This window comes from Phyllostomus hastatus, unplaced genomic scaffold (genome assembly GCF_019186645.2).
Source record: "Phyllostomus hastatus isolate PE091 unplaced genomic scaffold, TTU_PhHast_1.1 phas_scaffold_501, whole genome shotgun sequence".
Taxonomy (NCBI): domain Eukaryota; kingdom Metazoa; phylum Chordata; class Mammalia; order Chiroptera; family Phyllostomidae; genus Phyllostomus; species Phyllostomus hastatus.
This window is the reverse complement of record NW_025334033.1, coordinates 69,331,498-69,357,980: the sequence shown is the minus strand read 5'-3', so window position 1 is coordinate 69,357,980 and position 26,483 is coordinate 69,331,498. Positions and strand designations below refer to the sequence as shown.

General features: G+C 64.6%; 1 protein-coding gene and 1 long non-coding RNA gene across 3 annotated transcripts; one reads left to right on the top strand and one right to left on the bottom strand.

Moving 5' to 3' along the window:
* Nucleotides 1-8,218: 8,218 nt before the first annotated feature.
* SLC25A29 (solute carrier family 25 member 29) lies at nt 8,219-20,320 on the top strand. The gene is made up of 4 exons (XM_045822175.1): nt 8,219-8,516; nt 13,139-13,182; nt 18,174-18,257; nt 18,469-20,320. Exons 1-4 carry the CDS (start codon nt 8,483-8,485, stop codon nt 19,216-19,218), a joined length of 912 nt encoding a protein of 303 aa, XP_045678131.1. The 5' UTR covers nt 8,219-8,482; the 3' UTR covers nt 19,219-20,320.
* On the bottom strand, nt 9,375-14,920 carry LOC123808001. Of its 2 annotated transcripts, none has more exons than XR_006783743.1 (4): nt 13,678-14,920; nt 12,631-12,740; nt 12,012-12,522; nt 9,375-11,152 (listed from the first exon to the last, which is right to left on the bottom strand). It is a non-coding gene; the product is annotated as an uncharacterized LOC123808001 (long non-coding RNA). The 2 variants fall into 2 exon arrangements; XR_006783744.1 differs by lacking the exon at nt 13,678-14,920 and adding an exon at nt 13,023-13,143.
* Nucleotides 20,321-26,483: the final 6,163 nt, after the last annotated feature.

Genomic DNA, 26,483 nt, shown 5'->3' with positions numbered 1-26,483 from the left:
CAGGCAGGCAGCCTCGCGCCCCACCAGTTGGAGGCCCCCCGCCGCCCTGTTCTCTCTCTGGCTGCAGAATAAACCGCTCCGTCCATTTGAGCTCGAGACGGTCATTTTCCTTCCTCATCTTAACTATCCAATCCACCTATTTTATTTGTTCTTTCATCTGGGACTGCTAGCTGACTTTATACTTTTCTTTACTTTTTAAAAAAGATTTTATTTATTTATTTTTAGACAGAGGGGAAGGGAGAGAGAAAGAGAGGGAGAGAAACACCAATGTGTGGTTGCCTCTCATGCGCCCCCTACTGGGGACCTGGCCCGCAACCCAGGCAAGTGCCCCAACTGGGAATCGAACTGGTGACCCTTTGGTTCGCGGCCAGCTCTCAACCCACTGAGCCACACCAGCCAGGGCTATACTTTTCTTTAAACAAACAAACAAACAAACAAATGTACAGAAAAATCAAGTCTGTGATTTCACTTTTAGATGTACTTGCTCAGCATACCACTGCGTTTCAGTTGTATTATAGTCCAGTTCTTTTCTTTTTCCTTTTAAAAATTTTATGTATTTTTAGACAGAGGGGAAGGGAAGGATAAAAAAGAGAGGGAGGGAAACATCAGTGTATGGTTACCTCTTGCGTGCCCCCAACGGGGGACCTGGCCCACAACGCAGGCCTGTGCAGCCAAACCTGCGACCCCCTGGATCACAGGCCGGCGCTCAATCCACTGAGCCACGCTGGCCAGGGCTACAGTCCAGTTCTTATCAACATTAAAGCTTATAGCAATCAAAAGAAAAAAAGTTATGGGGGGAAAGTGGGGACAACTATAATTGAACAACAATAAAAACATAGTGAAAATCAAAACAAACACCACCAGGTCCAGGCGCCCTGTCGGGGCAGGGCCGCGTGTCTGGGCGGGCGGGCCTGCAGGCGGGCCCTGAGCAGGCCGACAGCTGGCAGAGGGCAGCCTCGCCGGCGCCTGCCCAGCCAGTTGGGAGAGGGGGACACAAGTGGCCAGGGGCAGCTGCCACGGCAGAGGGCAAAGGGCGGGATGTGGCCCGTCCAAGGCCAGCCCTGATGCCTGTCCTGGACTCTAGAGAGAGGCAGTTTGGTCTGGTTAGCAGCCAAGCTGCCTGTGTCCAAACCACACACAGCCCTGTGGCTCATGCCAGCTCCGGGGCCTGGGGCCAGCCCCTTGACCCTTCTGAGCCTCCATTTCTGCACCTGGCAAACAGGGATGGTACCTTCCTCACATCTGTGGCCAATCAGGGCAAGCTCCGGGCATGTCCCCGTGGAAGTGGCCAGCCCAATGCCGAGGCTGCATCAATAAGAGCATAGGTTCCAGAAGGAAGGAGGTGACAGGCCTGGTGAGAGCAGGGCAAGTACAGTCGGTGCTTGGACTCACCTGCAGACGAATCCATGCGTGGAAGGCTGATACCGTGGCCGATGAGGGGGCTCGAAGGGCATTGTCTAACTGAAGAAAGGGGACCGTTGAGACCCATGTTTCCTGCAAAGCATCCAGCTGATGAGTGCCAATCATGCCGTGGCACCTGAGCCAAGAACCTGGAAATTGCCCTGGACGCCTTTCCCCCTGTAACCCACATCAGGTGAGGCATGACGTCCTGCGGTCAGACCACCGAAGTTCAAGTTCAGATCCACTTTGGCAATCCATCCGCACAGCCTCCAGCTGCATCATCTCCCCACAGACAACAGCCTGGTCCCACCCAGGCCCTCCCCTCATGCAACAAACACTGCAAGGTGGCACGCCCCAGGCCCAGGGCGACAGCAGCTAGCACAGACCCGTGTCCAGAGGGTGGTGAGGGCCAAGGAGAGACACTGAGTTGGGGGGGGGGGCAGGGAGCGCTGGGGTGAGGGAGGGAGGCAGTGTTAGGAAAGGTATTTGAGACAAGCATGTTCTCCCAGTCCCCACGGCCAAGTTCCACCTGCCTTTTGTCGCACGAACACGCCCAAACCCTGCCCTTCCTCACGGCGGAAAAAGAAACACACCACCTCTCCGTCCAGGCCGCTCTGCACAGGCCCAGACACCTCCCCTCCCAGCCGTGAGCTTCTGGTCGGCAGAGTCGCGCTGGGTTCGTCTCTGCGCCCACAGCACCCAGCACAGGGCAGGCACCCTGGGGAGGCTTGTTGAATAAAATGCATGAGTAGACAAGTCCGTGAATGGATGAGTGGGTAGGTGGGCGGGTGGGGGGATGGGTGGGGGGGTAGATAAAGGGGTGAGTGGGCGTGTGGATGGACGGATGGATGGATGGATGGATGGATGATGGGTAGATAGACGGATGGATTAGTGGGTGGGTGGGTGGAAGGGTGGATGAATGGATGGACTGGTGGATAGATGGACGAGAGAATGCATGAGTGGATGAGTGGGTGGGAGTAAATAAACGAGTGAATAGGTCTGTGGACAGATGGGTGGGTGGGTAGGTGGGTAGATGGGTGAGAGGGTGGGTGGATGGGTGAGTGGGTGGTGAGTTGGTAGGTAGATGGATGGTGACCAGGTGGATGGATGGATGGATGGATAAATAGATGGCTTGATGGATGAATGGGCTGATAGATGGACACTGGGATGGACCTAGGGCAGAGTCAGCTGCTTACACTGGACCTGACCTGACTCAGTAAATGGCAAAGAGGCCTTGGGGCGGCTGGGCAGGCTGGGGTCTCAGCTGGGGAGAGCCTCGCCTGGTGTAGGGGGTACTCAAGCTGAGTCTTGTGTGGAGGGCGAGAGACGAAGACCGTGGCTGCCTGCTGGGGCCGCCCCTCCCACTGGGAAGGGTTATTGCTATTAGCGGTTAGACCTGCTTTCCGCCTCCTCCACCAGCACCGGAGCCCCATCCTGTGCAGCCCCAGCCAGCCCGAGCCGGGAAGGCCGCACTGCCCTCTAGGGGGAGGCAGACACTGACCCAACCACGCAAGCCCGGACCAACCCAAAGGGCCCTGGGAACCGAGGTGCTGGCCCTGCTGGGCTCGCTGGGCCGGGGCCCCAAGAAACCAGACACATCCTAAATGCATGTTCACGGTTCATAACAAAAGGAATCGCTACCAGTTATTTAAAAAATCCAGACAGAAGAGAAGCAGCCAACACAGGAAGTGAGAGCCCCCCGTCCCCGCCCCCGGCCAGGCCTGGGCCCGGACGTCTGGTCGGAGGCAGGCAAACAGGAACTTTTCCCCCGCCCCCCGATCTTTTGGCGATTTTGCTTCTCTTCCTCATCAGTGTCTCTGGAACGCCTCGCCACAGGAACCCGCCTCCTGCTTGGGGTCACCATCCACAGTCCCAGCGGAGTGGCCGTGGGGGACAGGAGGCGGGGCCACCTCTCCCCTGGGGCCGGCCGGCCTGGCCCGGGCACATGCCGTTCTCTGCCCCCTCCTGTCCTCTCCTGAGCCTGCTCCCACTGCCCCGCGGGGCCAACTGCGGCTTCACCTGCAACCCCACCCCCGGCTCGGGTAAGGGCACACCGCCCTCCTCTGGCCACTGCCCCCACTGCCGCCCCCTCACACTGACTGTGGGCCAGGGCCCTGCTCCCGGCCCTAGACAGGGCACAGCCGGGCCAGCTTCCCGGGCCCGGCGCCAGCCCAGGCCTGCCCCGAGGCCGCGCTCCGTGAGGCCTGCGCGGTTTCCCAGACACCCCGGCTGCGCGGCGAGCGTGCACTGCGTCTGCCACACTTGGCTGAGCCCCGTCGGCCGTGCCCTCCTGTCCCGACCAGGCCCGAGCCAAGCTGGGGACCACCCCTGCGGTCCTCGGGCCAGCCGGGGACTCCCCCAGGCAGGCCCCCCCTCAGTTCTATTTTTAGACTAGAAGCATTTGCCAAGTGTTTATTTATATCACTGCCCGTCCTGGGTTTCTCTGGGCATCTCATCCAGCCGCGCCGGCCTCCCCTCGGCCGCTCAGCCCACCCCAGGCCGCGAGGGCTCCAGACGCCACAGAGCATGGCAGAGAGGGGCCCACAGCGCACCCGGACGGGTTGCCCTGGGGAAACTGAACCGCTCCAGCGGAAGGAAGATGCCAGAAACCCACCCAGCACGGCGGCAGCTTCGGGGTGACTGAGTTCAGCAGAGAGAAGTGAATTTCTCTAAATCTACCCGATGAGAGACCTCTGGGCACCACGGGTGGGGGCTGAGGAGCCACCAGGACAGTGGCTGACGGCCCCCAGGTGGCCCCAGGCCCTCCATCTCTGAGGCCCAGGGCAGACTCGCCCAGTGGAGAGGCCAGGCCACGCCAGGGTGGGCTTGACGAGACGCCGGAGAGACCCCCACGCGGCAAACGGTTGTTCACCCGGAGAAAGAGACGCATCGGGCGGGCCGGCTCCGGTCAAGGCCAGGCCACACACCAGCAACCGGTCCTCCGCGCCTCGCCACAGGGCCACGCACCTGTGCCCGGCGGCCTCTCCTTCCGTGAGAGGACCTGCGGGGGCCCGGATTCTGCGTCCCTGGTCCAGAGAGTGGGTACGCCCTCGGGAAAACCTTCAGTACCTCAGCCGGTTAATCAGCTCTTTTCTAAATCAAGGTGATGTTGGTTTATACCCTTATAGAAACTACCTCCTCTGTATCCTGGAAAGGTGGCAGCAGAGACCTGCAGAGAGCCAGAGCATCTCCCCCAGGCAGGGCAGGCCCCTGGGCACCCACGCACTGTCCCCGCACAGCCTGACTCCCTGGGTCCACACGGCCACACAGCAGGTCCTTGGCCCACCCCCCAAGCCGCCACTCACCCTGAGCTCCAGCCTTGCCCCGCCCCCCCCGCCCCGCCACCGCACTCCAGGTCCAAACAACCCCCTTCACCGAACTCAATAGGCCACAGGGTGGAGAAGAGAACAGGGGCGCTAGCCTTTCCTGCCGGGGTTTCTAATCTTCCGCACCGAACCTACCTTCTGTGAAGCACTACCAACGCTGTGCAAGACATAGACTCCGCCCCACACTTTTCCGTAACCTGGTTTGACCCCGGGTCCCCGGGGGCACTCCCTCCCCCCTTGCTGTGCTCCCGCTGCTCTGGCCTTGGGCCTCTCCTGCCTCGTGAACGCTGGGGGTCAGGGAAGAGCCCAGCGGGAGGGGAGGGCTCCCCTGGGAGGGGGTGGCCGGGGCTCTTGAGAACAGGAGGACGCTGAGAAAGCACCGTCTGTGCTGTGATTTTATCCTCAGGAAATGAATGAAAACAACAGACCCCTCGCTGGTATAATAACGCAGGCTGGAGGCTGTGGCATTTCGTGGACTTGGCAATGGCTTTATTTTTTCCTCTCTGGTCTCTCCCTCACTGCCAGGGAGGCGGTGAAGGTCAGGGAGGAGTGTCCGCCTTGTTCCCACGCCTGCCGGCATGGAGCTGCGCCCCGCCACTCTGCGCCAGCTCGGTGGCTGTCTCACAGCACAGAAACAGGTGCCTCCTCGGCGAGAGGTTTTAAGGAGAAACGTGGTTTTACAGTTTGGTAGCCCAGCAAGCAGTGCGCCCAAGGGACCCCATCTGCTCCCAGTGCCTGCCTTGACCCCTTCCTCCTTGCCCCAGAGGCCACCCTACACTGCTCCACACAGACTGGACCTTTGTCCCCACACCCAACAAGCCCCAGCCTCAACACCAGCCCCCTCGACACCAGCCCCACCTCTGAGCTGGAGGCCTGCAGGGTCCCCTGCCACCTGCCCAGGTCCCTCCCCTGGATCCCTGCAGGGGTTGCCCAAAGGGGACCTCCCTCCAAGGAGCTTCCCCAAGTGCAGCTATCGAGTGTCTTCCGTGTCCCAGGCTGCTGGGCCCCTTCCCAAGGGCCCCCAGGGAGCCAGGACTGTCCCACAGCGGGGCAGAGGTGCAGCGGCCACCAGAACCAGAAGGTGCCTTCACACCAGAAGACCACGCAGGCAACTCCATCAAGTACAGCAGGACTGACTGCAGGGCAGCCGACGCCTGGGAAGACAGGGGTGGGGCGCAGCAGCCCGCTCTGCAGCTGCCCGGGGGGCTTCTCCGCTGCCAGACCCCGCACAGCACAGTCCACTGTGCGGCTGGGCCCTGGGGACGCACCAGGCAGAGGGACCAGGAATGCGGTAGTGCCAGGGGCCGCGCACCTCCTCCCGGTCTTGTGACAGATGCCTGCCTGTAACTGACACTATCGCCAGCTCGATGTTTATCCAGGCTGTCATGCTGGTTTTGTCCAGCTGGTTTGGACAAAACTATTCATGGCCGCGTTGTAAGGAACACAGATAGTCAATCATCGACCAGAAGGCCTTGAGGAGCTCACTGAGGACAGTGAGGAAGGTCAGAGGTCACAGCATGGAACTTCAGTCTGGGATGTGGAGATGGAGCTGGTTTGTCCGCACCCCCACCTGTCTGGACGAGGGCTCACACAGACTGCTCCAAGCAGGACATTAAAGGCATGTGTATTGTTCCACTCTTTCATAACGTGAGTCATTGCACCGTTCAGGTACTAGGCTTCCTCTCAAACCTCCAAAACAGGGATGCATGCCGCAGGCTATTGCACTTGACCTCCTGGGGCCTGGGCAAGCCAGGGACACCCCTTCCCAGAGGTGAGTCACCTGGATAGAGGCTGTCTAGTTCAGTGGTCATGGTCCGGAGGCCTCCTGCCGCCTGAGCATCCCCACGTCAACTCCCGCCGTTTGGAGTCTAAGCTTCTTCTGGGGCCTGAGTACTACCCCTTTTCTGACTCACTGGCCACTTTCCTACCCTCTTCCTGCTGCCCACCCCCAGCCTCCTTGAGGCCTGGCACTGGGTCAGAGAGGCTGGTGGTATTCAAACCCAGGCCTCCAGACCCCTAATTCAGGGCCCACCAGCCATCACGAGCACTGGACTAGGAGTCAGCTGACCTGGGTTTGGGTCTCCATGACTGTGCTGTTTCGCGTCTAAGAAGAAACGAAAACCACACTGGGGGTTGGCTTCCCGGTGGCCTCTGTATCACACCATGTTTGTTGACTGCTTACGTGTGCCTGGCGTATATCTTCTAGCACCAAATATAGATCATCTTGAAGACCTGCCTATGAGGTATATGGGTAGTAATCTCCACCCTGATATCAGAACCCGTAGAACGAGAATTAGAAGAGCTCTGGGCTCCGCAACCCGGAACTCTGCAGTGTGGTCCTGACCGCAGGCGGCTGAAGAAGGAAGTTGGCCCCTGGTTTGCCTGTTATCTGACTTTCACTGCGAAGGAGAAAGGTGCCAGCCAAGCTCAGCCCCAACCGGACAGTCCGGACTTCGTGGGGCGCTGGGGAAGGGGGTTGGGTAGGGAAAGTCGCTGTGCAGGACCGTGCCCAGGAAGCAGGCAGCGGGCCCAGTCTCGAGGACTCTCGGGGTGCGGGTGGTGGCTGCGGATTTGGTGCCTAGTGACGCCCTCCTCCCACCGCCCAGCTACCAGCGGTGTCCTGAGCCGAGCACACTCCCTGGCCGCACCGTATCCCGCTGCCGCCGAGAGACGCGCTGCGATCTAGCCTGTTCCGCCCCGCAGCTCTGGGCCCCCGTCCAGGAACCTGCCCCTCTGCCCAGGCTTCCGCGGCTCCCGCAATCCGCGGGCCGGTGCGGGACTCCGAGGACCGGGCCGCGCCCCTCACCCCAGGCCCCCTTCCCTTTCCAGTTTCGCTCCCCGCCGCCCGAAACGCTGGAGCGCTCAGTCCCTGAGACCCCTCGTGTTGGGTCGGGCGGCCAGGAACCCCAGGCCACCGCCCAGCGGGCGCGCAGGCGAGAGAGCGAAGGCTCCCCGAGGGTGAGAGTCGCCGCCGGAAGAAAATCGCAACTAGCTCTGTCCGAGCCTGCAGGCCCGGAGGGTCCTCGCTCTCCGCGCCCGTTTTCGCGGCGGTGTCCCATTACACAGGGGAGGACGCTGATGCTCGGCGGCGGAGTGGGGGCCAGAACCCAGGTCGCGGCTCCTGGGCCGCGTCTGGAGCAAGCGCATTCCGCGCCCCGCCCAGCGGACACACTAGAGGTTTCGGGCCTCACAGGCTGCGGCTCCCGGGCCGAGCCCCAAAGTCCCGCTCCCGCGCACACCCCAAGTCTCCCCTACCACAAGTCGGGCGCGGGCGGGCGCACGAAGCACACTCTTTGTCTGCAGCGCCCCTGTACCTCCCCCGCCCGTCTTCTCGCTACGTCCCCCCGCGCCCCGCCCTTCCCGGCACGGCCAGCCAATGAGACGCGGTGGCGGCGCGCAGGCCCCGGGGCGTTGTCCGCGCCTCCTCCGCCCATTGGCTGCGCTCCGCGCCCCGCCCCGGGGCCGCCAGCAGCCCCAAGGATCCAGGCGCACGGCCCGAAGTGAGGGACCACTGGCTGCCGGAGGGCTGCTTCGAGGGGTCAGGAGCCGGCCGGGGAGGAACCTGCGCCCGGTGAGGAGTCGTTCGCTGAGCCGCCCCCCCCCACACACGCCCCGGGTCTGCCCCGGACTCCGCGCCAGGAGGCGGCGGCCAGACCGAGCCCCAGCCCAGCGAGCCGGGTGGCTCCCGACGGCGAGCAGCCCCGCAAAGGGCCAGAGAAGGAGAAGGACGTGGAGGAAGGACGGCCAGCCCTGCAATGGCGCTCGACTTCCTGGCTGGATGCGCGGGGGGTAAGGAGGCGGCGGAATGCGCGCGGGGCTGGGGATGCGGGGCTCCAGATCTCGGGCGCCGGAGCCTGGCGTCCGGGATGCGAGGCTGGCTCACCAGCCAGCTGCCCGGTTCAGCGGCTCGCCCTCTCCCTGGGATTTCGTCGTGTCCCAGGGATCTCGTGGGCGTGAACAGACTCCAGGCCCGAGGGCGCCTAGCGCACTGTCCACGAGGCAAGTGTTTTTTTTGGCCCTTCGAGGCACATTGGGAACAGAGGTCTGGGGCCCGCGAGCGGCAACGTGATTTGCCGGAGGCAGGGGACAGTCAGGGGGGTGCCCCGCCGCCCCCTACGCCCTCCTCGCCGGAGGACCCGGGTGCCTCTCCCTCTCCCCTTCCCCCCATCCCCCCATTCCCATCCTACCCGGAGCAGCGTCCCCACCCTGAGCCCTTGAAGTCCGAGGCTGGCTCCACGCCCCTCAGCCGTCCAGGCGGAGCTGGAGCCGCGGGACTGCCTGCTATCGGGCTAGCCTGGTGCGGCGGGGGGTGGGGGTGGGGGGCGCGGCACCGTAAGGCGTCGCTGGACCCGTCACTCTTTGGCGTGCCACCCGCTTCTTACGCCTATTAGTGAGCTGCTGGGGGTCGACTCTACGCGAGTGTGCGAGAGGGCCCGACACGCCCCTCGGGCTCACGGGGACGTGTCCACGGGCCGGGACACCTTCGCGGAAGCCGATCCAAGTCTGTGTCCCCGGAGTCAGTGCGCAACCCTGGCTCTGCTGTGGACCCACCATGGGCTGGTTGGGGCACCTGCCCGTTTGGCCTTTAGTTTCTCAGCTTTTACTTGGAGAGTTAATTTATGCAACAGGTATTCATGGGGAGCCAGGTTTCAAGACCAGGAATTTGGCGATGAGTTGACAGCCGTGCCAGGCCCTGCCTTCTGGGCAGGGAGGCGGCTGGTTGGGTGTCCTGGCCTGTCCAGCTCTGACCTCCAGAGCTTTTCTCCTCCAGCACCCGCCGGCGGTGGCCGCCCTGGCCGGAGAGCAGGGCCCACTCTCTGGGGCCTTAAGCTCTGGGAGAAAAGAGGGTGGTGAAGGGAGTGTGTGCTGGCGTCTGATGTGTGGGAAGGGATTCAAAACCTTATCAGACTGTTCCCCAGTCCGGCCTCAGGAAGCATAGGACTGGAGCCTGAAAAGGGAGTCAAACCCCCCGAGTTTTTGGCAAATGGGCAGAGAATTTCCCCCAAGCCTGGGCACCAGAGGAGCCTGGAAGCAGGGCCGGGGCCAGAGCATCCAGCTGGCAGCTGGCTCCCACGCTGCTCACCTCTCCTTTCCCTTGGTGCCAGCCACCTCTGCTGGCTCCTCCTGGGCCCCAGCTCTCCTCTCCCCACCCACGATGCGGGGGTGCTCCAGAGGGCAGGGGCTGTCCAGGGGCCAGCGTCCCTTCCCAGCTTCTTGGGGAAGTGGATTCTCTCCCCAGAGGCAAGGATTCCTTCTGTTTTCCTGCAGGCGTCCCGGGAGCTTGGGGTTTAGGGTGTGGCCCCTCCCCTATATAATGGGCCACATCCTGGGGCCCGGCCTGCTTAGGGACCGGCCCCCCCAGACACACAGGTGCAGTCGCTCTGGGCTGTCGCTCGGGCAGGGCCCCCTCTTGGACAGCCTTTCCGCCCATCCTCACTAGGCGACCCTGGGACAGGTCCCACCCAAGCCCCAGAGTCCGGCGCCCTCCGGAGCCGTGGGGGCTTCCCCAGCCTCGCCTCTGTCCTGCTGGGGTTCACACGCAAGCACAGGGTGGGTGGTGCCCAACTTCCCAGCTGCGTGAGCTGAGGCCCGGGCCTCCCAGGCGAATGAGGATGGAAGTGGCTACCTACCAGAAAGGGGGCAGAGGGTCAGAAGTCCCCGGGACCCTCTCCCAGCCTTATCTGACCCGGGAGAAACCTGGGCCCTGGGAAATGGGGGGACTGGCACAACATCATGCTGCGTGCTCCTCCGACAGAGCGGGGCAGGGCTGTCCTCTCCCCTGTAGCCCAAGGCACAGGGACCTGACTGTGTCCCGGGCCCCCCTTCAGCCCCCTGCGAGGGGCCTAGCCCCCACAGGGAGGCTGTCCAGGAACCATGTGCAAATGACGCCCCCACCTTGGGGCCTGGCCCCGGAACCCCGTGTGGCCTCCATGTTGGGAGGGTTTGGGCTCCTCGGTGCCGGGAGGCTCCGGGCAGATCGCGGCAGTGCTTCTCCTCGGGGGCCTGGGGGCCCTCCAGATTCACTTTCCGAGTGGGGGGAGGGCAGCACATCACCCCAATTGTGTGAGAGTGGGTCAGCTGTGCAGCTCGCCCGCAGAGAGGCAGGGCAGGACCTTGCCAGCCGGCGGTCTGGAGGCCTCCCTGGGGGCGTGGGCAGGAGGAGGTGCAGAGAGAAGTTCAGTGTGGGCAGGGGGGCCCCTGGTACCCCTCACGGCACCTCTGCGGCCAGGTGCCTCCAGGACGGTGGTCCCCGTCCTGCCCTGGAAGGTCGTGGGATGGCAGGTGCCCCAGAGCATCAGCTGGTGCAGGGCAGTGGGCACTGGCTTTGGAGTTGGGGGACGGGGTCCGTGCCAGCCGCTGCAGCTGTGGCCTCAGGATCCTCTCGGGGCGATGGCGTGGAGGGGCCTCCTGGCTCTCAGGTGACCCTGAGGGTAAAAGAAGGCGGCTTTTGGGGCCTGGAGGCTGGGGAGGCAGGCCCCACGGCCCACTCCGGTCCACTCCATGCCTGCAGATGGGAAGATGCAAGTTCCTGCCCTAGAGTCTTTGCCGGGGGCCTCCCGACCCAGGCTGCTGGGTGAGGGTCTGCCCCCCACCAACCCAGGGGCTGGACAAGTCTGGAGCCGGAGGCAGGACCCTCCAGCACAAGAGGGAACCCCCATCAAGTCCAGCGTGTGCTTCCCTGGGTCCCCACAGCTGGGGGCCTGGCTGCAAGGGGCTTGGTGGGCTGGGGGGGTGCCCCGGATGGGGAGTGGGAAGGCTGATCGGTGCACCTTGGGCAAGGGCGAGGGTTCCAGAGCCCCCACATCCAATGGTAGCCCCAAAAGGGAGGTTCTAGAACTAGGGTTCTCCGATTCAAAACGTGAAGTGAACACGAAGGTAGAGCTCGAACTCCGGGAACGACGTGTATCTCGGGACCAGAAACACCGATGTGGCGTCTGGAGGGAGGGGCGGGCCTCCCGTGCACCGCGGGTGTGGGGCTTCCAGAAGGGGGGGTGGCCTGGGGTGGGGGGTGGCCCCGACAACTGAGTAACAGTGGAAACTTTCCCTGAGCAGGAGAAGGGGAGGCCACGGAACGCCAGGGCTAGTGCAGTGCCAGGCAGGAAGGAGCACCCGGGGCTCCTCCTGTGACATTCCTGAGATCTCCGAGGCTTCCTGTCCGAACAAATCACTTATTGACCCAGGAGAAGCACACCCACCGAGGGCGGACTTCCCATCTGCAGCCCCGGAGGTGGGAAGGCGCCTGGGAGGCCGCGGCCCCACCCAGCCCGGCCCGGCCCAGAACACCTCAGACGCAGAACTGTCCTCTGCCGGCTTTGATGGGACGGCCCGTGCAGCAGACCCGAGTTCCGAGGGCGTTTCCCCAGGTGTCATGGGGTTTGAATCCCGGCTCCCCCATTTCCAGCTGTGTGGCATGGACACGTTACTTTGCTGTGCCCCAGATTCTTCATCCACCCGATGGGCTACAGGCCCTTTCTGGACAGGTGTCGACCTGGGGAGGCGGCACAGGCAGGAAACGGAGCGCGGGGGCAGCAGACGGAAAGGCCACGTGGTCGCTGTTCTCATTACCCATGAGCACTCGCGGCAGTAGGCGGACTCGGGATGTACACCCGTACATCTCTAGGGAGGAGGGCGTGGCAGTCACTCCACCTCTCTGAGCCTCAGTTTCTCCTCCCTGGAGTGGGGTAGCAGGGCTGCCCGGTCGCGGGGATGCCTGCGAGGAGGCGCCCAGCACGCGGACGTTGAGAAGTGTTTGTGAGCCACTGTCGTCCTTCAGGGGGCTGCACTGCGGCGAGGCCTGGCGGGACACACAGCCAAGCATGACTACAGGGTCACGAGCGGCCCCGGGCACCAGGCAGCTCCTCCGTGGGGCGGGGGGAGCGGTCGCCCGGCACCTGCCACGAACCTGGTCCTGGACGGGTGTTTCCCGGGGATCTGCTGGGGCGGGGAGTTGATGCTCACACCGGGGCCGGCCAGGTGAGGCTCAGACGCCGAGTCCTCTGGGAGCCTGGGCAGCTGGTAAGTGACAGAGAGAAAATGCAGTTCTGGGTGAGGGTCTGGCCCTGAGTCCAAAATTTCCGGAGTGTCCTGCCCGGGCCGGGAGGCGTCGGGAGCAACGGGCCCACCTTGGCAACAGCTCGCCGTTGTCAGCTGCGTGAGCAACAGCGTGAGAGAGAGACAGCAACTTCCAGTCGCACAGATCCTGGTGTGACCCTGGGGACGCCACCCTCACGTGCTCCACACCCCCCACCCCCGCTCTAAGGACCAAGGGGCTCCCGGGGGCGGAGCCAGGCTCACCGCCAGGAACCGGCTCCGGCTCAGCCTGGCAGCCCCGCGCCGTCCTGCTGGGCACTCCGCCCAGCACGGCAGGTTCCTGGGGCGCCGGGGTCACCAGTCCTCCTCTCTCCCTCCAGGTGTGGCCGGCGTGCTGGTGGGACACCCCTTTGACACGGTCAAGGTGAGTCTCTTGCCGTGGTCTGTCTCAGACCCCGGGGAGGGGCAGGCGTGGGGCAGAGGCCTGCAGGGTCCGGGGGGCCGGACGCTCCCTGCCGGAGTCCACCTCGGGGACACCTTCGAGGCCTTCTCGCAGGTTCTGGGATAAAGCAGAGTCCGGGTTCTCTGTGGCGCTCAGGCGGGCCGCTTACCCTCTGAGCCGAGTGGCCTTTCCTCCAGGCTCTGTCCCCACACTGCCCAGCGGCGGCTGAAGGTTGGGGTCCAGCTGAGGCCGGGGGACCTTTTTGCCCTCGCCCTTGCCCAGAGTGGGGACCCCCCCCCAGTGTTCTTGCAGAACTCCTCCTGACAGCTTCTTAAAGCAAAGCAAAGCTCGGCGGGAACATACACAAATGCGGAAAATCCAGCGTGTCGGCATGTGCCATGAACGTGACCTGCACCGAGCAGGGGTGGCCACAGCCCGGACACCGAGTGACCCCTTCCCGAGGGAGGGTGTGCTCACCTGTGGAGGAGTGGCTGCGGGTGGGGTGGGCACTGGTTCCCTCTTCCGAAAGCCCCGTACCCCCAGAAGCTGGCCAGTTCCTGGTTCTCAGGCGCCCGGAACAGAAACCGAGGAGACCCGCCGGGAAGTGCCCGCTAAGACCTTCCCTGTTTGGGGGGTTTTCTGTCCTCAAACCAGCCAAGTCCGGGCCCTACCTGCCTGCTCACGGGATGGGGGCGGCAGGCGGGGGAGGGCCAGGGTGGCCATAGTAACCAGCAGGGCAGGGAGCCAGACCTTTGTCCAGGGTGAGCGCTGACCTTGGCCTCCCTCCCACCGTGCGTGGGCCGAGTGCAGGCAAGCGCGGCGGCCCTGGCTGGGGCCGAGGTGGACTTCGTGTCTCCTCTTTTCTGGAACCCCGGTGCTCCTTGGCCAGGAAAAGGTCTGGGAGCTTCAGGCTGGTTTCTTCCAGCGGAAGAGGCATCAGGGCCTGGCCTTGCGTGTTGGCTCTGACCCGGACAAGGCCGGGCCCTGGGCCCGGGGCGGGGGCTGCACTGCCAGCCGATTGGCTCAGTGTCTCGGTCCTATCACTTGTGGTCCTGGCCCAAATGCTCTCCTCTGCATAGTGAGGGGCTGGCCGGTGCTCCCGGTGTAACTCACCCGGGATGACCTGCCAGTTCCGAGGGGCCCAGGTTTCCTTCCATCCCCCTGCAGGCGGATTTGGGGAGGAGGCCGGAGGGCCAGGCTCTCTGGCCACACAGAGCCCCAAGTCCCCTCCGGGCCGCGGAGGGTGAGGCTCTGGTGCTGCCTGTCTGCACAGCCGCCCTCGCTCTGCCAGCTGCGTCCCCTGAGACCTGCCCACTGCCCAGCGGGGGCTGCGTGCCGCTGAGTTTATACCTCCTGGTCACGTGCTGGGAAGGCCGCCGGGAGCTGCGGCCGGCCCGGAAGTGGCTTGGATTCGCCCCCAGTCCCGCTTTGCGGGGGCGTCTCTGAGCTGTGCCCCAGCCTGGGCCTGGCCCATCCTCGTCTGTCCCCACCGGGCCAGGAGCACCCGCCTGGTGCCTGGGCCCCTCGGAGCTCCCTGTGGCACTCGGGGTGCGGGGGCTTCTGCACCCACTGGGCGGCTGCCCTTGGAACCCCTCTCACCTCGCACCTGGAAAGAGGAAATCCATTCGTGACCTTTTGTTTCGTTACCGGCCCACCAGCGTCCCACCTGGACGGGCTGTCTCTGGTGATGAAGGGGGAGCCCGCCCCCAGGGCCAGCTGCTGTGACTGCCTCTGGGTCCCGTGCCTTGTGCCGGGTGAGGGCACGCTCCCTTGGTTCTGGTTAATGCTCTGATGGCTTTGTTTTTCCTTCTGGCTCTTCCCACTGTGAACGTTCAACGCTGTCCTCACCAGGAAACCGGGGCAGCGGAAGAGTGCACGGCGTGCGGCAGACAGGCCCGCGCTTGCCTCGGGGGCTGCGCCTTCAGAGCCCCCAGACCCCCAGCAACACGGGCCCTGTGGGCCAGGGCAGCTGGTGCTTGTTTTTTCAAAGATTATTTATTTATTTATTTCTAGAGAGGGAAGGGAGGGAGAAAGAGAGAGAGAGAAACATCAATGTGCGGTTGCTGGGGGCCGTGGCCTGCAACCCAGGCATGTGCCCTGACTGGGAATCGAACCTGAGACGCTTTGGTTCACAGCCTGCTCTCAACCCACTGAGCTACGCCAGCTAGGTGGCAGCTGGTGTTTTAACGTGTTTAATGCCACACACGCGTTTTTCGGTTAGCTTTCTGTTATAGAATACAAGTTTTAAAAAATTGTAACCATTACAGGGTCATATAAGCTAAAAAAAAACACAGTCCTTCAGACAGCCTTTTCCCCCCATGCATGATTTCTACTGGAAAACGGAAATGCACACAGGCCCACGTGTGTTCTTGCTTTTGCAAAAGTGGGAGCTCGTTTCCACTAGCTCCGCCGCTGGAGTGCAGGTTGAGAAATGGGCGTTCAGTGTGCAGGGAAGCGCACAGGTGCCAGGTGCCCGGCTCCAGGGGTTGCAGGGAGAAGAGGAGGGCGGGGCCAGCCCGGAAGCCCTTCCCCTCATCCACCTCACTCCCCAGGCCAGAGTCCATTCTGTTAAAAGTCGGTTTCCCTCTGGGGAGCCTAGAACCGCAGCCGCTGTCCTCAGCCACAGGACCTTCCCAGGAAGGCGGCCTGCTGTCCTCCCTCAGGTGCCGGGACCCTGATCAGTCCCAGCCCGCTTTCACCAGGGTGTGGCTCTCCCAGGGCAGGGAGGGGCTGGGAGGTGGGGGCTGGCCCTGGGCTCCGCTCACGTGGGATGTTGAAACTGGGTTGCCTAACCGAGCGGGAGGTGCCCCACCCCTGACAGAAACAGAAGTCCGTCATAGGTGAGCGGAAGCCCCAGCCCCCAGGTGAACCGCACGCTTCTCCTCTCCTCCCCGAACCAGACCCCGGGCCTGGACCCCCGCCCTGTCCCCCAGAGTCCCCTCCAGGCCCCGACAGGGGACAGGGGTGGCAGCGGGCACAGGCCCTGGGCGGTGGGCCTGGGCAGTGCTGGTCGAGGAAAATCAGCCCCCTCTGGATCAGGGGCTCTTCGTGTGGGGGTCTCCAAGCCGTGGGGGAGCTGGGAGGCTCCTGGGCTCGTGCACAAGTGGCCGCTTTTCCGGGGGCGGGGCCATGGATCCTCCCTGGGCCACTTTTCCCCCCAAACCCAGCCCCTCGGACAACAAGGGCTCGCCCCGGGCCCAGGGGTCAGAAACAGAGGGGAGAGGGGCCTCTGCGGTCTCCTGTGGGGCCCGAGCTGGCCGGGGCCGGGGCCTGGGCACGGGTGAGACTGCCCCACCCGCTCAGACTCCCTGGCCGGGGAGCTCAGTCAGTCTGAGCTCTGCCCCAGTGCACGGAGGCTGCGGGTTCGATCCCCGGTCGGGCGCACACAGGCAGCAGCCAGTAAAGCATGAATAAGTGGGACAGCAAGTCGGTCTCTCTCTCCTCTCTCCTTCCCTCTCACTCTATGAAAACCAGCACATTAAGAAGAAAAAAGACATTGCCAGCGCTAAAAACCGCGAGCCCAGGAGGGGACAGCTCTGCTTCACGCAGCCTCGGCTAACGCGGCCTCTCCGCGGTGGTGCCGGGAGCCAGGGGGAAGACGGGTGTCGCTCCGGAGACGCCAGAACTCGGAAGGGAGAAGGAAGCGCCCCTGAGCCTCCGTCTCCCTGTCTTTGAGAACACAGCCCCCGAACCCCCCCGGGGCCAGGGATTGGCGTGCCCGAGACCCCTGTCCCGCTGCCTGGCACGGGCCTGGGTCACACCGTGGTCCGGGTCACAGTGAGGGTGTCTGAGTGGGGGCGGGGAGAATGTGGCTTCGCCCAGCCCCCCACCCTACCCCTGTGACACAGATTCCAAGTTCAGGAGAGGTTCCCCCCGCTCCGCCCCTGGGGCTCGCTTAGCCAATCCAGAGACGCGCTATCAGGCAACAAAGACGACTTGCACGCCGTGGGGACCCTGGGCCTCGTCCCCAGGCCCCAGAGTTCCTGACGTGGTCCCCAAGGAGGCTGTCGGCTGCCTTCCTGTGACTTCACTAATGCACGACCTCTGTCTCCATGAGGCGCTGCTGGCAGAACCCGGCAGCAGCCCACGGTGTGGTGCTCCGGTGTCAGGAGCCCCCGTGGCATCGGCCATGGTTTGCCACCGAGACGGGGGGGGGGGGTCCCCAGAGATGCTCGTGCACCAGTCGGCACACTGCACAGACAGTGCAACAGGGGACCAGGAGTCCCACAGCGGGGCAGAGGTGCAGCGGCCACCAGAACCAGAAGGTGCCTTCACACCAGAAGACCAAGCAGGCAACTCCATCGAGTACAACAGGACTGACTGCGGGGGCAGCCGACGCCCAGGAAGACAGGGGTGGGGCGCAGCACCCCCTCCGCAGCTGCCCGGGGGCTTCTCCGCTGCCAGACCCAGCACAGCACAGTCCACCGTGCGGCTGGGCCCTGGGGACGCACCAGGCAGAGGGACCAGGAATGCGGTAGTGCCAGGGGCCGCGCACCTCCTCCCGGTCTTGTGACAGATGCCTGCCTGTAACTGACACTATCGCCAGCTCGATGTTTATCCAGGCTGTCATGCTGGTTTTGTCCAGCTGGTTTGGACAGAACTATTCATGGCCGCATTGTAAGGAACACAGATAGTCAATCATCGACCAGAAGGCCTTGAGGAGCTCACTGAGGACAGTGAGGAAGGTCAGAGGTCACAGCGTGGAACTTCAGTCTGGGACGTGGAGATGGAGCTGTTTGTCCGCATTCATGCCTGTCTGGGGTCTCGGGTGGCCCCGCCCCCTCTGGCGTCATCCAGTGGCTGTTGGCTCACCGATGCCCCTCCCTGAAGAGGCAGGGGTCCCTGGCCTCAGCCCGTCTTGGGATTCCAAAAGCCACAGGAGGCCAGCTACCTGGCCCCCTGCCCTGGGGTGCTGCGGGACCTGGGGGCTCTGGGTCCCACCGGCTGACCGTTCCCCGGGCCCTTTCCTTCAGGTGCGGCTTCAGGTCCAGAGCCTGGAGAAGCCACAGTACCGAGGGACCATCCACTGCTTCCGGTCCATCATCAAGCAGGAGAGCGTGAGTGGCGGGGGCCCAGGCGGTGGGGGGGCGTCGGGGGGGCGGGCGCCAGCTCCTTTCTGTCTGGCCCTCCTGAACACCTGGGGTGGGCTGGGGCTGCGGCCCCTGCAGCCAGACTCCCCAGGGAAGTCTGGGAAGTGGGCGGGGCTACCCAAGCCCCGCCCCCGAGCAGGAGGCGGGCGCCTGACTCCTCCTCCCTGCGCCCCCGCAGGTGCTGGGCCTGTACAAGGGCATGGGCTCCCCGCTCATGGGGCTCACCTTCATCAACGCGCTGGTGTTCGGCGTGCAGGGCAACACCCTGCGGGCCCTGGGCTGCGACTCGCCGCTGAACCAGTTCCTGGCGGGCGCGGCGGCGGGGACCATCCAGTGCGTCATCTGCTGCCCCATGGAGCTGGCCAAGACGCGGCTGCAGCTGCAGGACGCGGGCCCGGCCCGCACCTACCGGGGCTCCCTGGACTGCCTGGCGCAGATCTACCAGCAGGAGGGCCTGCGCGGCGTCAACCGCGGCATGGTGTCCACGCTGCTGCGCGAGACGCCCAGCTTCGGCGTCTACTTCCTCACCTACGACGTGGTGACGCGCGCCCTGGGCTGCGAGCCGGGCGACCGCCTGCTGGTGCCCAAGCTGCTGCTGGCGGGCGGCACGTCTGGCATCATGTCCTGGCTCTCCACCTACCCCATGGACGTGGTCAAGTCGCGGCTGCAGGCCGACGGGCTGCGGGGCGCCGCGCGCTACGAGGGCATCCTCGACTGCGTGCGCCAGAGCTACCAGGCCGAGGGCTGGCGCGTCTTCACGCGTGGGCTGACCTCAACGCTGCTGCGCGCCTTCCCCGTCAACGCCGCCACCTTCGCCACCGTCACTGTGGTGCTCACCTACGCGCGGGGCGAGGAGGCGGAGCCCGAGGGCGAGGCTGTGCCTGCTGCCTCCGCCGGGCCTGCGCTGGCCCAGCCCTCCAGCCTGTGACGCCGGACCCCCACGACGTGGGGAGTGACCCCCGGGGGCCCCTTGGCAGTGCCCAACACAGACATAAACTGGGCCCTCTCCCGCCCACCACCACCCTGCCCAGCGGCCCGGGCCCTCGGCTGGGCCACCTCAGCTGCGACCTCGATGGGTTCATTGTTCTCAGCTGCGCAGTGGGGGCCTCACATTGTTCTCAGCTGTGCAGGCCGGTCCTCACACCGCCCTGTGCAATCGGGAAGCTCAGAGCTGAAGCCTGCGTAGCTCCTGCACTTCCGCTCCAGGAGCCGGCGGCCTCGCCAGCCCCCCAGCCCTGGGCTGCCACCTGCCCACCACCACCACCACCACCACCACCACCACCACCACCACCACCACCGGCTCTCCGAGACCCACGGAGGGGAGGACCAGCGACTCACCCTGCACACCGCCCCCCCCCCACTCCAGCAGAGCTCCAGGGCACTCCGTGGCCACCTGCCTAGTCTCTGCGATGGGGACAGAGCCCTCCGCCACAGCACCCCAGCTTCTCGGTACAGCAGTGCTGGGACTACTCACCCCTGTCCCTGCCACTCGCATGGAGGGTGACCTGGGGTCCCAGCAAGAAGCCATGGGTTGCTGGAGGCTCCGTGTCCTCCTGGGGGTAGGGGTTGGGAGAAGGAAAGGCCAACGAGAGGAGATCTCAACATCGTAATACAGCCTCGGCCAAGGAAGTCTTCCCCTCTGAGCCTCAGGCCGCCCATCTGTAAAATGGGGGCACGGTCAGCTGGTTCTTGGACCTCTAGCCCCCTACCCCCGGCCAGGGCTTCCCCCCAAGGTGTGCAGAGAGGTCCGCGGGGCAATAGGACGCCCCCTCCCCAGCCAGTAATGTCTTTCCCAGGAGAGCTCCCCAGTGCCAGGGGTCCTATGAGGCGGCGAAGGGTCTGTCAGCGGGCCCAGACTCGGCCAGTCTGGGCAGAGAGGGCTCCTCTGCCCCAGCGTGGGGCTCGGGGTCTGGGCACTGTGACAGGCCCTCCCCAGGAGGCCGCTGGGGCCGGGGAAGACAGCACTCCCACCCTGGACACGGGGCGTCGTTGTACAGAACCCTCGAGGGAATAAATAGTCTGTTTTCTAAGAGGGTCCGGCTTCATCTGTGGGGGCTTCGCAGAAGGGGCTTCGTTGCACACGGTCCCTGCAGCCAGAGGGGCTGGCTCGGCGGCCTGCGTGTCCGCGGGCCCTGACAGCGGCCCCAGCTGTGTGACCCGGGGTGGGCCCTCGGTCTCCTCATCTGCACTGTGGGGCTGACGGGGTGTGTGCGGCGCGGACGTGCTGGGCGAGGCCTCGGCGCCCAGGACGGGCCCCTGGGGTGCCCGGTCCCCCCAGTGATGGGAGGCCCGGTCCCCGCCAGGGCAGGCAGCGTGTGCCGCGAGCTCCCTGGGAGGCCCCAGCTGTGGCAAGGGCAGCGAGAGGGGCGCCGGCCGAGTTCCGAGACGGCCTTGAGGAGGAGGAGGGTGAACGGGCGTGTCCCTGGGAGCTTAGACCTGACCGGGCACAGGAGGTCGGTCCCTGAGGGCTTCCTGGAGGGGGCCCTTTCCTTCCCACCTACCCTGCCAAGAAAGCTCTGCCCACCTGTGGGGTGGGGCAGGTGAGAGGGCCCCCGGCTCTCCCTCTGGGAGGGGAGCCGGCTGTCCTGCGCCTTTCTGCCCCGCGAGGTCCCAGCACCAGCCGTGACGCGGGGCTTGTCTGCAGCTTCGGGGGCCAGGAGGCCCGGGAGGCGCCGGGGGTGACCCCTGGGGGAGTGGTCCTCCTTAACCCAGCCGTCCCCTCCCTCGAGTCCCAGACAGCAGCTCCTCCTCCCCCCGCCGAGGCCTCTGGCCCGTCACTTCTCTTCCCCCCGAAAACGAAAACGCAGGCCAAGGCTCCAAACCAGGGTCCCCCACTCCCGCCCCCAAAGCTGGTGGTTAACCATTATTACCAACAGGTTGAGCAGGAGGGAGGGACGGGAGGGGTGTGGGGCTTCTATCCATTTATCTTCCCCGATTTAAACTTACTCTATTTGGGATAAATGTTAACGTGGTCAGGAAACAAAAACGCAAACAAAACCCAGGCTGCACAGTGAAAGGGAAAGCCCGGGCCCGCCGCCTCCTCCTCCTCCTCCTCCTCCTCCTCCTCCTCGGCCAGCCTGCCCCTCCCCGGAGCCCAGGCCGGTCTCCAGGTCCTGGCGCCCGTCCCACCCAGCACATCCCGGGCGGGTCCCGGTGCGTGGGAACTAGCCCACTCCCTGCAGAGTGTGGCCAAGTTTTTTTTCCCTTGATGATTATCTCGGAGCCGAGGGCTGCGGACCACAGGCGTTTCTTCTCCGGCAGGCCTGGAAGGTCAGAGTCCGGATTCCGTGTCCCAGGGTCGCTCTGGGGGTGCTGAGGGAAGGCGACCTTTGCTCGCCCCTTCCCGCACCTGGTGGCCTGGAGGCGTTCGCTCACTCCTGCCTGCGCCCTCCCACGGCCTCTACCCTGCACATCTCGCCCCCGAGGACGCCAGCTTAAGGGGCCATGCTGTTCCAGTGTGGTCTCATCTTAGCTCGTTACCTCTGCGAGGACCTGGCCCAAACACGGGTACAAGTCACTCACAGGTTCCGGGGGACATTGGCAGACCCTCCTAGGTGCCTAGGGGTCTTCCTGCCTTTTCTCATAGAACCCCAGTGGGCTCTGGGCTTCTGTGTGTCCAGATAAAAACACTTTCCCTGACTCCTTTGCAGCTAGAGGTGACCACGGGTCCCAGCGCTGGGCAGGGACATGAGAGAAGTCAGCGGCTGGGGCTTGAAAAAGCTTTGTAAACAGGACACACACGCCCTTCCCTGGTGGCGTGGGGACAGGGTGCCTGCAGGCGCAGCAGCAGCAGTGTCAGCGCCGGCCTGTGGCCCGGCAGGGCCGCGGAACCGGCTGGGTCCGCGGAAGACCAGCCACTGCCCCACTGTTTCACGCACTGTCCCTCGCCGCCTCTGTCACCTGCAGCCAACTGCCTCGTGGCCGAGGCGGGGTGCTGGCAGGTTTCACCCAGAGGGGGGACCACAGGAGGCTCTGAGGCGAGCGGGCTCCTTGGGACAAGAGGAGGCCGGCCGAGGAGGCTGCCAAGCCAAAGGGCATCTCAAGGCCAGAAAGGGACAGCTGCCCCGGCAGGCGGAGGGGCCACTCTGGGCAATGAATGGCGACAGATGAAGCCCCTGTGGCAGTTTGAGGTCAGGGGGTCAGGGCAGGGCAGGGCACCAGCTGGTACCCTGCCCACCCCCTCTGGTGCGGACCCTGGACCAAACGCTGCGACGTCTTCCCTTTCCTGTTTATCCCCGCGGGCCTCAGCACACAGAGTGAGTGACGCATGGCCCTCCGTGGGGCAGTCCCCTCGCTGGCCGGGGCCCGGCCTGCTTCTGCTCATCGTGCAGTCGTTTCTCCTGGCCGAAAGCTTTGGGTCCCACACTGGGGGCCCCCCACACCCACTCGGGCATCAGTTCTGCCCATTGGGCTTCCCAACCCCCCTGGACGCCCAGGGGCGGGTTTCAGACCCCGCTCTGCAGGCGGAGGAGCCCGCCGCACCGTGCGAGCTTTGGAAGGCGCTCCAGGGATGGGACCGTGTGTGCGCTGCAGACATGGCCGCCACCTTCCCAGGCACCCTCCCCACCCAGCCGCGTCACCCTGCGTGGGGCACCGCTGCCTGTCCCAGCCGACACTGCCTCCCCTGTGGGGGGCACCCAGGGTCCTGAACCTGTCCAGGGTGTCTGTCTCTGCAGCCACAGGAACGTGGTCATCAGCCAGCCCCAGCCGATGGTGGCAGTTGGGGAACTCCTGCCGCAGCAGGGTGGAGGGTGGCCTTCTGATGCACGGCCAGGCCTGGGGAAGGGGCTCGGCCCCAGCACCAACTGTGTGACCCTGGACCGGGTCCACCCCACTGGTGTCCTCCCAGAGGTGGGAGGCCACCGTGATGCCCCCTTCTGCCTTAAATGTTCCCAGTGGATGGCGGGGACATTCCCTGCAGTGGGGACACAGGATGGGAAGCAGGAGGGTGGGGGCAGGCTGGGCCAGGGGGCGTGTGTGCAGTGTTTGATGGAAGGAGACACGAATGGACAGCCGAGGGCAGAGGCTGTGGCGCCCAGGGCCAGCTCCAGTGTCACCGGAGAGCGACAAGGGAAGGCAAGAACGCGGCGGGGAGTGAAGCCAGGACCCGGGGCTGGCGGGGCCGGATGGTGACAGGGGACTGGCCGAGGATGCCAGGCTGGCAGTGAGAGCAGGACCCCAGGATGGAGACCGAGGGCTGCAGAAGGTGTCGGGGGGCACAAGGTCTGGGGCCACCGGGGCAGCGGCCAGAGCAGGGTTTCAGGAAGACCAGGCCGCAGGTGGCCCGTCCTCCAGCCCCGATGCCAAGGCCACTGGAGGAGGTGGGTGGGGAGTGAGGGACCAGCATCAGCATGAACGCGGTGAGCCGACCGCCTGCGGCAGAGTGGGCTTGGGGTGGGGGCGGTAAGAGGTGGGGGTGGACGTGGGCTGCGGAAGAGGCGCCCCCACCCCTCCCTGCGGCATGAAGACAAGAGTCAACACCAGCTCCCGACTCCATCCCGGACAGGAGAGTGGGCAGGCCAGCCCTCCCCTGGTCCGGGGGCGCACCGGGAGCCCCCCCAAACCCAGGCCTTGCGCAGGCGGCCCTTTCTGCAAGGGCTGAACCATGCGTGCGGCTCCCGCCCCCCGTCTCCCGGGGCCCGCCCTCTGCCAGCTTCGGAGGAAAATAAAACTCCCGACTGGCCCGAGGTCACTGCCCTTCCCTGCGGCCCAAACCCGAGGCCTTTCCAACCTGACTGGCCTCCCCGCGTGTCCCCTCCCACCACACGTGTCCACGTCCCCTCGGCACGCCCAGGGCTAGCAGCTGGAGGCCCCGCAAGTGCCGGAGGTCGAATGAAAGACACCCTCCCTCGCCCTTGCGGGTCCCCAGGCCGAGCCGAGAGTGTGAGCGGCGAGGACCGGTGACTGCAGACTCCAAGGTGCGGCTCCCCCACCGCCCCGGGCTCCGGAGACCGCCGGGCGCCGGCCCGAGACGCGTCCTGGCCGCCGCGCATGCGCAGACCCCGCCGCACAGCGCCCCCGGGTGGCGGGAGGCGGCAGCGCTCCCGCGGGTGCCACTGGGGTCGGGGGGTGGCAGCTCAAGGCAAGGGTGGACGACAGGCGCCCTACCACCAGGGGCTGGTGCCCGCGGCTGGGACACGTGGCAGGAGAGAGGGAGCCTGAGCCAGAGCTTCTACCCAGTGCACTGCCCCCGCCCACCGCGGCCACAGTGCTTACCCGGCTTCTCGTCCCTTGTCTTCCTTGTCTTCCCGTGTCTCCTCCGCTCGACACGTCATGCGACCTCCCTTAGCACCTCTGCGGCCTGAACCACGGGTGCTCTCGGGGTGCGAGGCCCTGGGGGCTCGAGGGGAGCAGGGCTCCAGAGGTGAAGGGCTGCGAGGGCCAGGCGGGGAGAGGTCGAGCTGGGGCCCGGCTTCGTAGAACGTGGGGAGCCCACGCTGGGAGGCATTAAGGGGGTGTTAGTGGTGGGGTCCACAGGGCCGCTCTGCAACCAGGGGCCGGGGCTTCGCTCACAGGGGTTAGAGGCGAGTTCAGGCAGCGGCGCCGTGGCCGCGGAGGAGCAGCGGGGGCCGGCTAGGCCTGCGGTCGGGCCTTCGCCGAGGGCACTCCTCCGCAGCATGGGGCAAGGAAACCGCGTCTCTCCACGGGTGGTTTGGAGAGGAGGGCGAGGACCATCCACTCTGCCTGGTCCTGGGCAGAGTGAGGACCCCCACACATGTTACAGCGAGGTGGAGATGCTGGCAAGTGCTAAACAGGGGAAACAGGGACAGTGGGAGCCAGCAGGTTACTTGAAGGGAGCGTTCCTGGCTGATGAGATCGGGTTGGGCACTTCCAGGCCTGGGCCCCAGGGACCTGTGTCCGGCGCAGGCGGCCTGAGCAGGCGGGGGCCTGCAGCCAGGAGCTCTGGGCGGGGAGGCTCGGGGGGAGAGGCCGCTGGGAGGCTTGAGGAACAAACCACTACCACAGGCATTAAAAAGCTTAACAACATTATGCGTTTATTATATTTTATAGAACCATGTTACACATGCTTGGTGCTTCAAACTGAGTTATCATTAAATGTTTTTCTGGATGCAAAGCCATCTTGCTTGATGCGGATGCCTTAAATGCAATAATACTTCTGCATCTATGACCTATGAGCTAAGGAAAAACCAAGGACAATTCCAGAAATGGCAAAGAACATTTAAGAAAAAGATGTACATGAGACGCAATGCTAAGTCCTTGAACCAGGGCCTACGGAGATTACCAGAAAGTGAGTAAAAATGTAACTGTTCTATGAAAACCATTTGACCAGTCACCATCTGTAGATAAGCGAGCCTCACGAGTTATGGGTGCCGTAGGACAAGGTTTGGTACCCACGCCCCTTCCCCTCCAGTGTAAGCAGAGCGCCGGCGGCCCCCAGGTGGAGCGGCCAACAGGACACAGCACAGCAACGCCCGCCCTCACCCCGCGGCGCCCCATGCTCGTTTCTTATGGCGTCTGGGTGTCTTGTCGAATGACAAGCAGTCAATCTGATCAAACCTGCCACTCTGTGGAAAACCCATCAGGGTGCTCTGAGACGAATGTGACACTGCCCCCCCCCCCCCCACTTCTGCAGACTCCCACGGGGCGCCTGGCCCCTGGGAGGTTTGGCTTGTCTGCTGACCCGTGCCGGCGTTCAACACTCCCTCCTGTTTTTTAAAAGGGGCATGGATTGAGTGTGTCAACAGGATGCACGCGCCCCTCCCCACAAGCCTCGCTCCAACCCCGGCTTCAAGCTCCTCTCTGGCCCTCTGCTGACCACTCAGGCCGGGAGGGGAGGTGGCTGCTTTTCGCCCGCGTGCAGAGGGGCCTGGCCTCTCCTGTCGGGGGCTGCTGCTCTGAAGGGCCCTGCACGACACCCTGTTCGGACGGCAGGGACCTGAACACAGCCTGAGCGGTAACAATCAAAACCAACCAAGGTCATGAGTTGGGGTGCAGGGGAGTAGCCGGCCACTCAGGCAAAGCTTCCGCATGAGCAAGCGGTGCCTTCCGCAATGCTGGAGAGCAGGCTGCGGGGTGCACGGCATGCGCTGTGAGGGGGCAGAGCTGGGAGCGCTGGCTCCCTCCTCTGCCTCCGGGGTTCAGATGCAATGAATGCACCTGCCAGGACCTGCTGGGCCTGACCTCCGACAACGTGCCGCACCTGCACTAATGCCAGTGGGTGCAAGGCTGTCC